Raw genomic sequence first — 18454 nt, 5'->3', positions numbered from 1 at the left:
TCACAGAGACTTTGACTTCTTATTTGCAGAATGGACAGCCTCCTTACTGTGGCTGTTCCTAGACCACCTTTGACACTGAGGCCTGTTTTGCTTTTACTTTTAGTCTGATGTTTGGGCACTGGGGACCTTTAATAAAGCATTGAATCCTGGAATAAAAGACAACGCAAAATTAAATTGGAGTGGCTGCGAAGGAGACGACCACCTAGATATTGCTCAGGAGCTCGCTTTTCTCAGAGTGTCCGCCTATGTTCCAGTTCACCTTCCTAGTGGTCCCCAGCTCCAGTGTCTCCCAGTCCCTGTGTGTTTCAGTTCATGGTTTTCAGTTCCCTGTATTATTTTATGTTTAATGTTCTATGAACTCAGCTTGTCAATAAAAGGCTCACTTTTATTCTTCCTCTGTGTATCTGCAGTTGGGTCCTCATTTCCATACCATCACATGACACTTTACCAATGATTAGTGTCAGAGGACATGGCCTGATCAAAAACATGACACACATCACAGGGCGTATGGTGGGGGCATCAGTCAAAGTTGAAGATTTACTTCCCTTATAGCACTGAAGCAGTCTAGGAGCATAGATAACATTATAGATCTCACCACTCTCCACACACCCACCAGTTTTGGGGGGGCCCTGTAAACTGTAGCCTCAGTTTCCTATTCTTAGCTGACAGGAGTGGCACCTGCTGCTGAAGCCCATCTGCTTCAAGGCTGTGCTGTTCAGAGGTGCTCTTCTGCATACCTCAGTTGTAATGAGTGGTTATTTGAGTTACTGTTGCCTTCCTATCAGCTCCAAGCAGTCTGGCCACTTTCCTCTGACTTGACATCAACAAGGCATTTTTACCCAAAGAACTGCCTCTCACTGGATACTTCCTCTTTTTTTCATTCTCTGTAAACCCTGGAGAATCTGGTTGTTCGGGAAAAGTAGATCAGCAGTTTCTGAAATACTCAGAACAACTTGTCCAGCAGCAACCAGGCCATGTTCAAAGTCTCATAAAGAACCTTTCTTCTCCGTTCTGATGCTCAGTTTGAACTTCAGCAGTCTTGACCATATCTACATGCGTGAGTATAAGTGTGTATAAGTATAATGTCAGGCTTTAACAACCATACACACACAAGAGGTAGGTTGACTACTGCATATAGGTCAAATTTGTGACGCTAAGAATACCTTTAACTGTCAGACTGCTTCATGTGAGTCAGAGCTACAAATGAGTCACAGTGAATGATTAAACAAAAAAGTAAGAATTCAGACTTCCAGCAAGAAAATGTGACATAACATTAAAATACAGCATGAAGAAAATACATTTCAAGCACTAAAAGCTTTCAAATGAAATGTAGAGTCTCGACTGGAGCTATTGTAAATGTATACATTAGTCATTTAATGTTTATATCTATATGTAAGAGCTTTCTAAATCATTATGTGCGTGGAAGGAAAGGACAATTGCAAAGGGGTTTGGGAAGAAGAGGATTTTTTTTTCACCATGGTAACAGGAGAGATCAGCACACTACTAACCCACCCTGAGCAGTGATAAAAGGCTGCCCACTTAAGGAGCACACTGCAGTAAGGAGAGGAGGAGAAGCAGGTACAGTAGCCTCAAAATAGCTTCTAAATGCACTGTATGTTCCTGTTCACTGAACCTGTGACTGCACACATATTGCCTGCTACTCAAATGCTCTATCAGTGACAAATCTAAGATGAATTCACCACCATAAAATCAGTCATACTATGTTCAAAGTCACTCAATTGAACGCTTTAGAAGTAACAGTTTATGTTGCTATCTTTTACTGTTTCAGTGTATACTTTCTGACAATATGCCATTAGTGTGTGATATATTTATCTGCTGAAAAGTAAAAAGTTCACTTTTTTGCTTTCTTTTCAGAATTAAACTGAGACATGGACAACACAACTGCAATAACATTCAAAATGACTGCATATGCTGTCATGGAAAACTACAAACACGGGCTGTTTGTATTCCTCCTGCTCTATCTCGTCACACTCATTTTGAATGTATTGCTCATTTCTGTTATACACCAAAACAAACAGCTGCACCAGCCTATGAATGTGTTCACCTGCATGTTGTCCCTAAATGAAATCTATGGCAGCACTGCTTTGTTGCCGGCAATTATTGCTGTGCTCGTGTCAAAAACGCATGAAGTGTCCGTGAAGTGGTGCATGGCTCAGGTCTATTTCCTGCACACATATGCAAGTGGGGAGTTTTGTATTTTAGCTCTTATGGGATATGACAGATATGTTGCAATCTGTTACCCACTTCATTATTACAGCATCATGTCTTATTCAAAAATATGCAGACTTATTGCATTTACAGGTCTGTATCCGTTCATTGTGTTTCTGTCTCTGTACTCCCTAACCTTACAGCTGCACTTCTGTGGAAAAGTCATGCCAAAATTGTACTGTGTGAACATGGAACTTGTCAAAAATTCATGCACAAATGCACACTACATAAGCGCTATAGGACTTGCATTTATTTTACTTCTCATTCTTCCCCAAGTAGTGGTGATTGTTTTCTCTTGTGCACACATTTTAAGAGTGTGTAGAAAATTAACAAAAGAATCTCAAGCCAACGCTCTTAAAACATGTGTGCCCCACTTGTTATCTTTGTTGAACTACACTGTTGCTGCCCTTTTTGAAATTATCCAAACTAGATTTAACATGAGTCACATGGCTTTTGAAGCACAGATTTTTCTATCTTTATACTTTCTCATCATTCCACCCATTGCCAACCCAATACTATATGGACTCGGCACTCAGATAGTGAGAGATTGCATAATGAAACTGTTTATTAAAAACAAAGTTATGACAACAAAGTTAGCAAAGACACTGACTGTGAGTTAGGAAATGTTATGCATTGCAGGGCCAATAATTATTAAAATTAAAACAGTATAATGAGGATGCTTCCCTTTTTCTCTGATCATTCAGGATGTATTGATATCGTATAAAGCTATTTTTTTCTCCCATTTGGCCCAATTTCATATCTATCCATCTGTGGTTTTTAGTCAGATGAATGCAGATTTATAAATCTTTGCATATTTGCTTGACTTCACATGTCATAATGTATGATGTCATTGAGAAAACAATCTTGAGCCAGTGTAGTTTCCTTTCACTGCAGACAAAGTGGTTAAATATGTGTTTAGGGCGACTCATGATGTAAATGGTAAAAGGTATAAGCAAAAAAAAAAAAAAGCCTCATGCAAGAGGGGTTTTATTTTTTCTAAAGTGTTTTTTAGGTCTCCACTTTTCCCTTAGATAAACTCTGAGATCAGGACGTAATATTTATACTTTTAAACAGAGACAGCAAGTAAAAACAAATCAATATATGTGATGATTTCTGGCTTCAAAAAAATAAAGTAAAATTGAATAAAATCACCATTTTCTTGTCTGCCTATTTGTGTCTTTTTAAAATTTTGTCTTTTAATTTGCTGAACCATATTTGTTGCAATTAATTTCACAAATTGTGTTTGTTCTTGTTCGATTTGTCCTCTCTTGTCATGCACATTCATTAAATCAAGTGGATAACACCTATGTCACGTTAAGAGGATATTACCAAGTACTTAAAGGCTTAGAGAGGAATCAAGGAGATTAAAGACCTGATTCTACTACGGGTAAGAAGTGCTGCCAAAATGCTTGCAGGAAGAGCTGTACGTCAAATCTATGCACCATCAAAAAAAAAAAAAAAAGATTTAAAAAAAAACATTGATTTTTGCCACTATGCTTAGTTTCTGCAACTTAAATTAGAGCTGAGTGGGTAGAAGTAAAGATGTTGAATCAAGAAAAGATAAAACTGAAGATTGACTGCAAATGGCTGAGATGAGTCTGTGGTGGTGAATCACTGACAAAACGTTATCAACAACCCTCTCACTTGAAATGACGCAAGCGAGAGGGTTAAGCGTTAAAAGAGCTCAATACAAGCCAACGTGACAAGAAAGAATTCATAAATGAACTTCCTCGGGCCTAAATATGATTAACAAAGCTTTCTGACTCAGCGGAGAGATAGATGCAGCATACACAGAGAGTACTAAATGGCTGGTGTGTAATGTCGGGCTGAATTTGAATATATGAATAACCTTGTTTTTGTTGCTTGGGTGGTTCTCATTTTGTAAATGGAAAATTTTGCATGCAATTGTTTGCAGTGAAACAGCCCATCTCTGGGTGAATCCTGAGCTGCATCGAAGCTGTCAGAAGATTTTGATGAAGTTGGCTCCCATTATGCAGCGTAATTCATGTGTTATTGGGCTGCAGTGTTTTCACTCCCGTTCCAACTAAAGGGACAGTTTGCCTCTTTTTTTCCCTCATATACTTCTAACAGTATGATTCTATTCTCCATAAAATCTGATGATCACAAATTACTAACTTTCATACAGTAAAAAGAGGAATATGTGCTGTAATAGTTTGGTTAATATCCCCAAAATACATTATGAAGCCCAAGCCCCTGTGAGCAGCTCTGTGTTTGTGCCGAACCCAGTAAGAGAAACACTGGCCTTAGCAGTTTATTTTAACTTAGCTCATCTTGTCAGAGCTTAGAACAAGTAGCACAATTGTACACATCACAAATAGTTGCATTGTTTTAAAGCATGTTAGCAATATGTTTTAAATTTTCAGGCCAGTTTGTTTTCACCAGATCTCTCTCTATATTTAATATTTTTAACAATATTCTGTATATTTAGCCAACAAAAAAGTAAAGACTGCCTTAAATGGATAATGATGCTTATTAGCAGCCAGTATTTCATATCCACAGTTTTGACCTACTTTATAATGAGAGTGAGAGGAGACCAAACCTGACCTGTGAATGATACCTGGCAAATAAATGACCATGGTGTGTAACAAGTGTAAACACAGGTTATTACCACTGATGTTCTAAAAGGGGATACACTGAAAAAAAGACATAAATAGGAGTTTTGGATATTTTATGCCATTCAGGTAATATTAGACTAATCAAACAAATTTACATTGTGTTAACATCTGTGCAGGAATGAGACAATGTTCTGAAAAGAAGCGTGAAGCCTGGCAATTCAGTTTGAGGTATTCTTTTCCACTCTGTTAGTGTCCCCTTTGAATTTCTCCACATGCCCACAGTGCAATACTCTGGCTACACTGACACTGTGGGGTGGAGCCCCTGGCATCTGCACAAAGATGTGGCAGCAAATTAAAAGCTTTCTTTTTCTCTGGGCCTTGTGGAGGTTTTTTTTTTTTTTGTCAAAAAAGTTATGTATAATGACGCTGCATTTTCCTACCAACCGTCATGCAGAAATTCACAAACATACTGTATCTAGTAGTGTTGCTTCTACAAAGCCTTTTTTTTTCTTTCTGTGGTTGCTGTTTCATGCTTGAGAGCGAGAAGATAAATGTGTTTATATGAACCTGCATCTGACATACAGATATAAACTGTCATACTTGCACTACAACTAAAACACTTTATTTTGTTTTTCCTTTTTTGTCAGTTATAACATTAATTATATGAAAACCTGAAGCTTCACACACACTAAGTGGCCTGATTATTATGCTTGCCTTTTGTTAATACACTGACTCAGCTTAACAAGGACTTGAGAGAAGTAGAAAAAAATAGGATCTTAAAATGTCTTTTTTAAGAAAGAAAAACACTGAAGAGCGGCTCTCATGTATGCCCATACCATACTTTATTTAATAAAAAAAAAAAATGCAGCTACAATATGGCACAGGTGTGATATGTGAGTCAGTTTCACATGGCATGGTACAATGTTTTAGTCTTACAAAGCATGCTTGCACATTAAACACTTAATAAATACGGTTATTCTGCTTTTTATGGTGAACAATTAAAAAAAAAAAAAAAGGGTCAATTTTCTGGGGCAGTTTGTATAAGAAGAATTAAAAATACACTGTGCTGCTTGTGTGCGTGTGTGCATGTGTGAGTGTAGGTGGGTGCGGGTGTATAAGGGACTGAGGCTGAGCCAAGGGGAGGAGAAAATATTTTACAAACAATCAGGTAGACAGCATGCATACAAAAATAGACGACTATTCTGATCATTCATCTGTAATTTACAATACTATTTCATTATTGCCAAGCCTTTTATTTTTGTGCCTCTGGTTGGAGGGATAGCTTGCTTTCTATATCATCTCTCACCTCTCTTGGAAAAGTACGATGTACATTCACTATCACTGAGGCACAGCACTTGATTTACAATTTGTATAAGTACCCCAAAACACCGTGTAGTTACTTTTGCTGTAATTTAATATCATAATATCTGTATATATACGCTTAACATCCTGTACACTCGTAGAACAAACATACCCATGAATCAAACATACATGCATAACCAAATGTTGTGCACATACTTTTAATGAGCAGCTGCGCACAACTCCAGCATAATGTTCAAACAACTCAACGGAAGCAAAGGGAGGTGGCCATGCATGTGAGCAATGATTTCAAAATCTGTCTGACAAATTTTTTGACATGGACACAAAGTGCTTATTTGCCATAAACCCTGGGAGTTTATTTTATCAAGCCAGGCGTCTTTTTTGCCTTTTGTTACAGCCCTCATCCTAAAAAGAAAGACAGTGACACCATGTCTTTGTGCTCCTGCACGGTGAGTGCAGTTGAAGGAGTTGTAAAAAGGAGAGGAGATGGAGAACCAAGAAGGTAAACAATGGTTTTTGGTGCCTTTCATTTCCATCACTGGGATGCCAGCAGTGTGACGTGCAGGCTGAGGTGTCACCACCACACTGATCCTCAGCAGGCTACCCTAAAAATCCCAACGACCGATTTGTGTCCTGAAGAGGGACATTCTGTAAGAAAATAAAAGCATGGATCAGTAAGCAGAAAATGTAACCTGTTTTAAAAAATAAATGCACAAACACGTCGTTATACATTGAGTGAGCTGTGGAGGATCCGCAAGCGGTGAAGTTTGTCATTCAGCAGGGGGTCGTTAACCCTCCGGACAAATGAGCGCTTGTACTCCAGGCGGTTGGCTGGTCTGTGGTCAGACAGATTTGTCTGCTCCAGAGCGCGGTACAAGTCCACCAGAGAGTCCGTCTGCATCCTGCAGTCACGTCCATGACCTGGCAAGACACAAAACACAAATCCATTTTATATTAAACTGAAGTCAAGACTGAGATTTTTTTCACCTTTTCACACCCTCTGCCAACACTCCACTGTTTCCCAGCACGAAACGGCAGAGAGCCGAAGGGAACAAACGGCTGGTGAAGCAACTCAAAATCGAGCTCCACGCGCCAACTATATTTTACTTGAGTAACTTTTTAGGGTGTGAGTCACTGTTAACTCTTTTACCCAGGACTGCAGCTAATGAGATTTTCCTTATTGATTGAGCTACTAGTAATTTCCTTCAAGACAACAAAAATTGTAAATAAATAAATAAAAAGGCAACTTTTTAAAGGCTGGAGTGATTAAAAAAAAAATCTTTTACTAATTGGATTAATCAATTATAGTTTTCTTTTTTTACTGAATAACTAATTATTTCAGTTAGTGCAATTACCAGCTTAATTTTAAAAGATGACATTTTACTTTCCCTCCTTTTAATCACCAGAAAATTGTCTCCTATGCACGTCTTCACAGAGTGAATATTTTTTAACACATCAGTCTGAGCTACATGCATTCATTCAAAGAAAGAAAAAGACCTTAAACCTACAAGACTGGACACACTCGTGCATTATTCTAATAAACTACCAAGACCCCACTTGCCTCCTGTTTTCATGCACTGCCCTCTGTTGCCAAAGCACCGACACTGCACTCGAGCTGTGATTCTGTGAGTTGTCGCTCTGTTTTGTATTTTGGGAGCAGGGTGGTACATTCTGAGGCTTTGACGCTGTGCTTTGAAATGTATCGTGCTTTGTTTGCCGCCTGTTTTGTGTCTGCTTCTCATCCTTATTGGAAGTGGTGGAGAGAACGAACGGCAGAGCAATAGATAAATGAGGACAAGAAGAGAGGAGCCTTGGGCGAGCTTCTTTATCCCATTCTGAATTCAACATTAACTTGGGCTGAAAGGATTCCTCCTTGCTTCACCATCCAAACACCGCCGAGAGGCACTGCGACATCTCGATCAGGCAAGAGGGAGAAAAAAGAGAGAGAAGGCGAAAGAATGAGCGAGAGAGTGTGCTAGAGAGAAAAAGAGAGTGGGCTGCCAAGATAAATCAGTATCAAATAAGACTAAATTTTGTTTCACTTAGACAACTTCCCCGGAGGACTTCACTTGATGGCGAATGGGCTGGCTTTAAATCCAATCCAATAAAGCAATAATAGCGAGTATTCAACCTCTGACATTTCCTGGCTCTGACTGCCTGTTAGCAGCTTTAATAAAATAAATGATGACAAATAAGCACATTTGCACAGCCCTGTGCAGATGAAAAGACTGATCTGCATATAACACTGAGCAGGAGAGGCTCTCACAGCAGGACCATTCGGAATGAGTCCGGTGATAATGTTAAGTGTGCGACGTCTTCATCCTCTCTACCTCAGCATTTTTTGAATCCCCACAAAACTGTCAGATTAGCTCGAGTAGCTCTTCATCACCACCACCTGTCATGTTCCAAATGTGTTAATCTGAGCTGATTTTCAATTCAAGGTTATTTAACACTTCTGATTAAATGTAAGCGGATATTGTTGACCTCGTTTGAATGAAATACACTGTGATTATGGCATCATTTACTGTAAGAGATTGCACCTTTTTTTCAGAACAATTTGTGTTTGTACCAATTGGAGTGGCTGATTTCAACACTTAATCCATTACCTTTAGCAAATTATTTTGACTGTCTAAATCAAAATTATATGATTTGAAAAAAAAATCCTGCCAAACATGTGCAAATACTCCCATCCACACAAACATGATCCTCTGTTTAACCAATTCAGGGTGGAGTGCTGTGGGGCTGGAGTCTATCTCAGCTGTCATAGGGTGAGAGGTGGGACACACACTTTTGGACAGGGAGCCTAACACAGGCACGGGGAGAACAAGGAAACTATACACCAAACTATGCACCTTTAACTTTTAATTCGAAGGCGAACATTCTCGATTTACAGCTTGTGTTGCGCTTTTCAGTTTCGCTACCACTCAGGTAGTAGCAGGCAAATCAGCATCTTCCATACAAACTATGGGCAACCGCAGCAATCTGCCAACAAGCAAAGCAATCACAGGCAGGTTTTTGAAGCAGGACCTTGCAACTGGCAGCAACCGCCTGCCAAGAGGTTGGGGAATAGACATTTTTCCCTAGCAACAGAAGGTTGGCACAGGGTTGCTCACTGTTTGACTGAAGTCTAAGCTATTTGGCTATATGGCACCAAAAAAATCTAGCATTAAACTCGCCGGGGACATTTGATGTTGTCATGCCAAAAACAGGAGCACAGTTGTGATTATGTTAGTCATGCGAGTATGTTATAGTTGGTTTTTAGCCTAACATCAGTGTCTTAATTTTTTGGCAGTAATCCTAAAAGGCTTTGGTAAATGCAGTTAGTCTTTTTCTTGTGGGAATCAGGTTCTTGATAACTTCCATGTTGGACTACAAAATATGCCATCCCTGCAGCATTCTATTTTATTTTTTGTTTTTTTTTATGTATCCTATAGCCAGTTCAAATCCTATAATAAATGTAATAATAGAACTGCAGAAGAGAAAACTGTGAATGTTTGACTTCTCATGCGATGCAGCATACTGTAGTACAATTGAAAACTCATGTGAGGAATCTGACCTGCATCCCTGGACCGGTCCAGCTGGTAGTGCTGGGGTTCTCTCTGATCAGAAGCAGCAGCTGTGGCAGCCAGGATAGCATGGAGACCGCTGTCCCTGGGAAGCGTGAAGCTGCGAGGTTTCCCTCCTGCCTCTGAATCAATACTGGCCCTGAGGGGCAGGGGCAGGGCTCTGTACTGTTCCTGCAGCAGACTGCGCTGCGCAGGTAGAGTGGCCTGCCTGCGGTACTCCATCGCTAGCTGGTCTCTGTCCTCAGATAACAAGGATTCCTCCATGGGAAACGTCTGGAGGTAGTGCATCCGTGTGTTGCTTTCCATCTGATCGTGCCATGAGTTTCGGTGGCTGCTTGTCTTCTGCCCGGGGGAGACGCCATTGTTGCTGCTGCCTTCCTGAGCCTCAGGGCGGAAGTCCTCATGAGAAGAACGGGACTGAAATGTGTCGGAGGAGGAGAGATGGCCACGTTTCGGTTCCAGGTAAGGACTCACCTAATTACAAACAGATGGCAGCAAAAAAAATAAGAGACGTGTGCCACACAGGAAGATTCAGTATTAACTACATTTATTAACTACAGGCTGACAGACTCACTGAGGATGCTCTGGGGTAGGTGTCATAAGGTGGTGGTGGGCTGTCCTGTTTGGGCATTGAGGGCATCTCCATGTCCTCATGATCACTCTCACTCCAGTAATCTGTCATGTACAAAAGCACTGTCAGTTAATACTTCTAGACAGAATCAAAATCAAGCATTTCTACATGTGACAGAAAGGAGAAACTTTTTCACACATGTACAGTTTGCAATCTGAACACCTGCATGAGCTCGGAAAAAATCAAACTCTGACTAAGTGCTCTGACAGAGGTACTGTAGCAGCAGTGTGGATGTGATGTAGGTGTGATGCACAAGTCCAGGTCTGCTGTTAAGTGTGAAAAAGGAAGAATCTAAGATGTGAGAAGTTCCTTTAGGTCTTCTGGAGGTGTTATGGTTCTAATTTAGAAACTCTTCTGTAAAGGAAAAGGCCCCATCTTCATGAAACTAGTGACAAACCTGCTCTCGCCCACCCACCCATGCGAGGTTTCTACGTAGGCTCCTCTAAATAGCACATGGGTTAGTTACATTACTTCCTGTCCATCTGTAAGAAGCTCAGGAAGTTATTCAGCCCCTTAAAATGACTATTTATATTCAGCATGAAGAAGCGATGGTTGAATCTGATGTAAAGCGGAAGTATAACGCCTCTGCCACTGATCTAAATCTGTTTATTGAATTCTCTACATCTTGTCTTGTTTTTCCAGGCTGTAGCATCAAACTCACTCCAAGCGTGGTCATAATTTTCGAGCCATTTAAATCCCAATTTATTTCCTTGTATTTCTTCTCAACTTTGACAGTCAAATAAATGATAAATGAGCATATCTCCCAGTAGAAAGATTCAAGATAAAAAGTCTTTAAGCAAGTGAACCAAACTAAAGAAGCAAGAATTAAAATGGAGTCATCGCTACAGGGGGGGGGGATTATTGATGTTGTGACAAGCAGACTCTTTTGTCCATTTCTGGTGCAAAAGTTGTGTGGCACCTGCAGACAGAAGCTTAATTACTGCTGTGAACCTGTGATAGCAAATGAAAACCTCTGCCAAATGAAGACTAGGCAAAAGAATTATTCATGATTTGTTTCAACTTTCAAATACGTAATTCCTCAATCTAAAAGCCACACCGTGATGTCCCACTGCTTAAAATCAACAGCTTTATATAACTGTTGACCTGTAACAGCTGAAGAAATTCTAGCAGTACCGTGAACACAGACTGTGACTAATCTCACCTTGGTCTTGGCGCATTTTCTCCTGCTGCTCAGAGTAGCCTGCCACTGCCATACTGAGACGACTGAGCCACCTGTGGGGGAGAACAACAGCATTGACGCACAGCATTCTAACATCCAATAAAACAGCTCATGCCAGTGTGTGTCTGTGTTTACCTGTTTGACTAATAAACTTACAAAACTACTTTGTTTCAAAGAGAGGGGGGCAGTCTGGTAGGGGGATTCGGTTTGCAGACAGTTGGGGGTTAAATGCTGGGGGAGTTTGCAATACAGCTATCAAAGCCTCATTAACTCACCGGGACATGTCGTCTACATTTTCCGCAGCAAAGTAGAAAGTCTTTATCTTCGGATGGCAAGCCTTGAAAGCACTGAAAGGATCATATTTAATCACACGTAAGCAGAAGCCAGGGACGTATGGCACACATTAAAATATGAATGCAGTCGACTGGCAAAATAAACCAACACGTGGCCATACACAGTCATTCCGACTGGCACGAAAACAGCACGACTGTGCATCATGAGATAAAGTGATTTGCTTATTCTGGGGAGTTGCACAAGTCAGAGTCAGCCTCATGAAATACGATTCCATTTGTATACAGTCACAATCCTCAACCCAAAAGCTGAAGGGCATCATTAAGATACATAATTAAGATAGAGCCATAATTTGCAACACGACCACAAACCCTCTAAAATTGCCGACATTTAACTCACTTGTTAACAACAACCCATCAATCCACACATCTTACTGCTTATCTACTTCAGGGTTATGGGGAGGGGGGCTAGAAAATATCTCAGCTATCCCTGGGTATACCCTGCAGAGCAAAAGACAACCCCCAACCAAATCATGCTGATATTTACCCCTATGGCTAATCTGGAAATGCCAATTAACCTAACATGTCTGAACTGTGGGAAGAAGTAAGTGTAACATGGAGAACATGCAAACTCCACACAGAAAGGCCCCGGCTGTCCAGTGGGTTCAAATTCAGGACTTTCTTGCTAACCACTGCACCACCATGTCGAAACCCATGTAATCCATCAATGCTAATGATTTCAACTCTCCATGTTCACAGCAAACAGTAGCACAAGATCATTTTGACTGTTGTAAACTCTAGACCATCAAAATGTACAAGAATGTTTTCAAGTTAAAATAGAAACAACAGCGTTTAAAAAAATCAGAAGTTAGACTAATATTTGTCAATTTACAGAAAACTCTAAATAAACTTCTTCCCTAAACATATCATTAATTCCATTCAGCTCACTATAGCATAGCAAAGGAAGATAGTTACGCACTTGCACTGACCTATGCAATGGTGCTAGTCATAGAAAAGCAATTTTTGTGATGTAACCACGCTCTGCTTAAGCTAGAAAACACAAAACATATTTTCTAATGCTGCACAAAATTTCATGTGTTTCATATTTGCCTGTCTTTATCGTCAAACTTGCAGTCTTGTCTCACTCATCACCCACGGTACAGCACCCTCCTCTTACTCTATCACTAAATGCACGTACACATACTCATCAGTCCTCCAGCCCTCCATCTTTAACTAGAAAGAACTCCAGGTCATAAAATGTGAGTCACACACTTCTCAAGCGACATTGTTAGTCAGCAAACTTTTGTTCACTTTGTATTAATATGCCAAATATTCAGCTATTTCTCTCTTTTCTTCATGATTTCAGATTTGAATTAATATCTAACACAAAATAGCATCTGCTGTCCTGTCAGAATATTCAGATATTGCTGGTTGATAGCCCAAGTCAATTGTGTTTGTGAGTCAGGCACCCTTTCCACCCCTCTGAATTACACTGTTCAGGATACAGATGTATGAAAAGCTTGAACAAATTACATATTTTGTTAATTTCTCATGTGAAAAGATGAAACCTGAAAGAAAACAGACATTAAAAATTAGATTTTTTTTTTCTCACCAAGAACCAGTTTACACAAGATTGTTGTTTATGGGACTGCTTGTAAATATGTGACATGGATAAATGCAAAAGCAATGCACACGGATGTTGGGTGTTCAGGTGAAAACAGGTACTCACAACTTCCTTCTGCATTCAGTGGCACGATCTATCTTAAACTCTGGAAGGCTGACAAAGCCCTCTGCCTTCTCATCCTGAGACAAGCAAACAGAGAGTCAATTTAAAGTTCAGCATAAAGGATAAAGACTAAAATTTATCAGGTTCTCTTCTATGGGAATGATTATATTCACCTCTTCATTCATGTACCAGTACAGACACGTGTCTTTCAGGATAAACCAGTACTTCTTCCACTTCTGTGAAAAATAGGTTTTAGCGTCTTTCTTTTTCCACAGCCAGCCCTGACAGTCCCCCTGACCCAAGTCCCTGCAGGAAATCCGTCGTTTGCTGATTGAAGTGAGAGGACTTCCAGCTGCAGGCACCAGCAGGAGAGCAGAACAGAAGAGGGGGTCAGAAAACACTCCTCATGAAACACCTGCTCATGTGGGGGTTTGAGTACAAGTGAGTTTGCATGTAAAATTCCACTCAAAAAAAAATGATCCTACCTTTACCCTTTTTCTTTGATCTTGAAAGCAATGAAGATCGTTCAAACACCTGCAAAATTTAAGAACCAAAAAGTAAAATAAGAATGACGACATGAAAAAGATCCTCGGTGCTGATTCTAATAAAGAATAATTTTACTTTTTGTAGGCAAAGCAGACTAACATGATATAAGGATGCAGAGTCGGAGCTAGACGTGGACCGGGAGACTTCCATCTGGAGGGCCGGGACGAGTGTGTAATGAGTAGGGCTGGCTCCTCGCTCAGTCTTCCTCCTGTTCTGACTCAGGCTGCGGCCCAGGAGGAAGTCCTCGCGTGAGGTTTTGTCTTCGCTCTCAAAATGCATTAGGGAATTCTCTGCAGGGGCACAACAGAGGCCGACTCAGCGCAGAACACACTTCATGTCATTCTAAAATATTATTAAACACATGTTTTAGCAACCTATAACAGATAAAAAAAAAAAAAAAAAGTTTTAACCAGATATTATTATTGATGTCATTAAACACCGATCATACTTTATGTCTGCTGCCTGTGATTCAAAGACTTCCTCAACAATATATAAAAAACATTAAAATATCTACAGAGGAAGCCGTTGTCAGGCAGGAAGCCCTCAAAACTTCCAAATACTGTCTCTTGTAGATAAATATAGCCCCATCACTTTTTCTGAAAAGCCCAAAGGAGCAACATATCAGGAGCATCCTCAGAGGAAACAAACACATCACTCAAGTCTTTCTTTGAGGCTGAAATAAAGCAATTCAGTCTCCTCCCACTCCATTTACCACCTAGCTCAAGAGTCACCAGCAAAATGTGAAAATCTTAGGAAAATATATTTATACAGTTGCCAAAGCAACAGGGTACTTTTTATATCCAAACTCAGAGGCAAAGCTGAGAGAGAGAAAGAGAAAAACAGAGAGAGGGATGAAGGGGGGGAAAGGAGCGGTGATAGATAATGAACATATGGAGGAGATACAGGCAGGAGCTGATATCCAGCATGTTATCAGTTTTGACAGGCCAGCTCATCCTTCTACTTTTTGGCTGGGAGATCTGAGAGGGTGAGGATATTATGAGATATCCTCCCACTCACCTCATCTCCCTCTGTCCCTTTCTTCCTCCCTTTCTTTTTCTCTCTTTCCCACTGCCTCCCACTCACCTCTCCTGCTCTCTCTCTTCATCTTGGCCAGGTCTTCATTGTCTCCCACCCAGTTGTATTCCACTGGCATTGATATGGGCCTTAGCCTCCCTAGAGCAAGGAGGCACAGGGAACGGCAAGATTACACAGCCTGCTCCCCCCACACACAAACACACACACACAAACACACACATACATACACAAATCAAAAACACCTAGACACATTAAGACGTCACATATGCACAGCTTTAAATTCCTGGCTCCCACGATTACAGAGGTGAATCCTCAGATGAGGCAGAGGTCTTACCATATGTGGGAGTGCTCCCCCTGCGGACTGATGCCACCTCTTGGTTCTGATCGTACTCGTAACAGTACAGTATAGTATCCTCCTCCACCAAAGGAAATTGCCTTCGACACTCCTGATCCAGGTAGGAGTTTGGTGACTCAGATCCCTCAGCGACATGGACATCTGATTGAGGATCATCATCCGGCAGATTTCCCTTGTCATCTCTTTGGTAACAGAAAGCGGAAAGTCATTCTATTGTCAGCGTTTGGAATAAGATTAGAGAAAAGACGTTATTCAGCTCTGAGCCCATCTGTCCCCATTAGAGATATATATTTTTATATATGCTTAAATTTCTTTGGAGCTAAATAGTTTCCACTGCCAATGTATTTTAGTTTTTAGCAAACATTACTCAAACAGGAGTATATTGAGCTGTAGATTATTACACATTTGGTGATCTAGGTTTTATGGCACTAGGCAGAGTTTCTTTTTTTTTTTTGTTTGCATTTTTGGTCACAGCAGCTTTATTGGCAGTGGAGAGAGACAGAAAATGGGGAAAAGATACAGGGAAAGACATGCAGGCAGATTGGCAACGGGCCGGGACTCGAGCCCGTGCCGCCCGCACTGCAACGTGGTGTATGTATGTGGTTGCCGGCCTCACCACTAAGCCACCCAGGTGCCCCAGCACTAGGCAGAGTTTACACAATTACATGTGTATTAACTCAAACGAATCACAATGTCCATATCAGGGAAAAGAAGGAGTGTATCTCCCTGTGCAACACCTGTTTTTTTTTCTCAACAGCAGTGGTTCAGAGGACTGATCAGGCTCTGGCTATTTCAAGCAACATTTATTAGGAGGTTCAGTTCCTTGTTGGTTTTGGTCTTTTGATGGTATTTATTCCTAATAAAAACACAAATTCACAAGACATATTGTTGTAGTTATATTCCTTTTCTTTTAAAACCATTTAATAATGCAGTTCAGTGATTACTAGCATGACACTGCTAACATACAACATCAACATAATAAACATAATGTACACTCCTCAAAAAAATTAAAGCAACACTTTGCACACACATCAGATCTCAATGGGGGAATAAATCATGCCGGATATTTATAGTGATATGGACTGGGTAATGTGTTAGGAACTAAAGGATGACACATTGTTTTATGGAAATGAAAATTATCAACCTACAGAGGGCTGAATTCAAAGATACAGTGAAATCAAAGTGAAAAAAATGATGTGGCAGGCTAGTCCATTTTGCCAAAATTTCATTGCAGCAACTCATAATGATACTCAGTAGTTTGTATGGCCCCTCATGTGCTTGTATGCATGCCTGACAACATTGGGGCTCCTAATGAGACGATAGACAATATTCTAGAGGATCTCCTCCCAGCTATGGTCCAGGGCATCACTGAGCTCCTGGACAGTCTGAGGTGCAACCTGACAACATCAGATGGACTGAAACATAATGTCCCAGAGGTGTTCTAATGGATTTAGGTCAAGCGAGCGCGAAGACCAGTCAGTGGTATCAATTCCTTCATCCTCCAGGAACTGCCTGCATGCTCTTATCACATGAGGCCGGGCATTGTTGTGCACCAGGAGGAACCCAGCACCCACTGCACCAGCATAGGGTCTGACAATGGGTACAAGGATTTCATCCTGATACCTAATGGCAGTGAGGGTGCTGTTGCCTAGCCTGTAGAGGTCTATACATCCCTCCATGGATATTCCTCTCCAGACCATCACTGACCCTTAAAGGCAGCATAACATTTTCCACAGCTTCTCCAGACCCTTTCACATCTGTCACACATGCTCAGGGGGAACCTGGTCTCAAAAAGCACAGGGCACCAGTGGTGGACCTGCCAATTCTGGTATTCTATGGCAAATGCCAATCGGGCTCTACAGTGTTGGGCAGTGAGCACAGAGCCCACTAGAGGATGTCGGGCCCTCAGGCCTCCCTCATGAAGTCTGTTTCTGATTGTTTGGTCAGAGACATTCACAGCAGTGGCCTGCTGGAGGTCATTTTTTAGCTCTGGCAGTGCTCATCCTGTTCCTCATTGCACAAAGGAGCAGATGCCGGTCCTGCTGATGGGTTAAGGACCTTCTACAGCCCTGTTCAGCTCTCCTAGAGTAACTGCCTGTCTCCTGGAATCTCTTCCATCCTCTTGAGACTGTGCTGGGAGACATAGCAAATGCGCTGCCAATGGCATGTATTGATGTGCCATCCTGGAGGAGTTGGACTACCTGTGCAACCTCTGTAGGGTCCAGGTATCATCTCACACTACCAGCAGTGACACTGACCCTAGCCAAATGTAAAACTAGTGAAAAAAATGTTCAGAGAAGTAAAACCATTCCTGTTTTGGGGATTGTGTCATTGTTGCTCCTCTATTGCACCTGTTGTTAATTTCATGAACACCAAAGCAGCTGAAAATGATTAACACCCCCTCTGCTACTTAACTGACTAGATCAATATCCCAGAAGTAGTAGTCATACATAGTCATGGGGCTGACCTTGAAAATCAAAACTCTGACGCATCAGTCAAAGATTCCTGATTCATCTAAGATTCTTGGAGGAGAGCATTTGCTTATCCATATAACAACATGCACTGTGTTTGTTGTTTATTTATAAGAAAAGCTGAAATATGAGGAGGAACAAATTGCTAATGTTACCACCAGTCAAGCTTTTCAGTATGTGAAATCGTTCTTTTCTTGTGGGAACTTTGTGACAAGAGTGTGGGAGAAGCACCTGCAGCCACTGTGAAGTGCAACAAACTGTCTGGATATTCATAAGCTTTTCTGTAAAGCTATCCAAATGTTGTGCATCATATTTTCTACCAAACAAAAAGCAAAACAAAGATTCTGACTGTCTCATTTTCTCTCTTACTCCCACTCATTCCTGCAGAGTTGATCAAAACAGTAGAGGTTACAGCTAATGAGCGAGACTAGATATTGTAGTGGAAGAACCCTAAAATTTAAACTCAAACTCACATCATTCAATAGCAATGAATATAGCAAACTAACCTGCTTAATGTGTAATGCTGTGG

The 18454-nt window shown here is 40.9% G+C and overlaps 1 protein-coding gene across 1 annotated transcript in view; it reads right to left on the bottom strand.

The window, feature by feature from the left end:
- Positions 1 to 5625: 5625 nt before the first annotated feature.
- LOC115792366 (connector enhancer of kinase suppressor of ras 2-like) overlaps positions 5626 to 18454 on the bottom strand; it is a 32540-nt gene continuing 19711 nt past the window's right edge. The window contains 12 exon segments of the mRNA XM_030746874.1: positions 5626 to 6773; positions 6856 to 7046; positions 9682 to 10165; positions 10266 to 10366; positions 11485 to 11555; positions 11778 to 11849; positions 13522 to 13595; positions 13692 to 13870; positions 14004 to 14052; positions 14164 to 14354; positions 15148 to 15237; positions 15434 to 15636. Of these exon segments, the coding sequence (XP_030602734.1) occupies positions 6726 to 6773; positions 6856 to 7046; positions 9682 to 10165; positions 10266 to 10366; positions 11485 to 11555; positions 11778 to 11849; positions 13522 to 13595; positions 13692 to 13870; positions 14004 to 14052; positions 14164 to 14354; positions 15148 to 15237; positions 15434 to 15636 (1753 nt within the window). The 3' untranslated portion in view covers positions 5626 to 6725.

The sequence above is a fragment of the Archocentrus centrarchus genome, chromosome 14 (genome assembly GCF_007364275.1).
Source record: "Archocentrus centrarchus isolate MPI-CPG fArcCen1 chromosome 14, fArcCen1, whole genome shotgun sequence".
In the NCBI taxonomy this organism is placed as follows: domain Eukaryota; kingdom Metazoa; phylum Chordata; class Actinopteri; order Cichliformes; family Cichlidae; genus Archocentrus; species Archocentrus centrarchus.
This window is presented reverse-complemented; position numbering and strand designations above follow the sequence as displayed.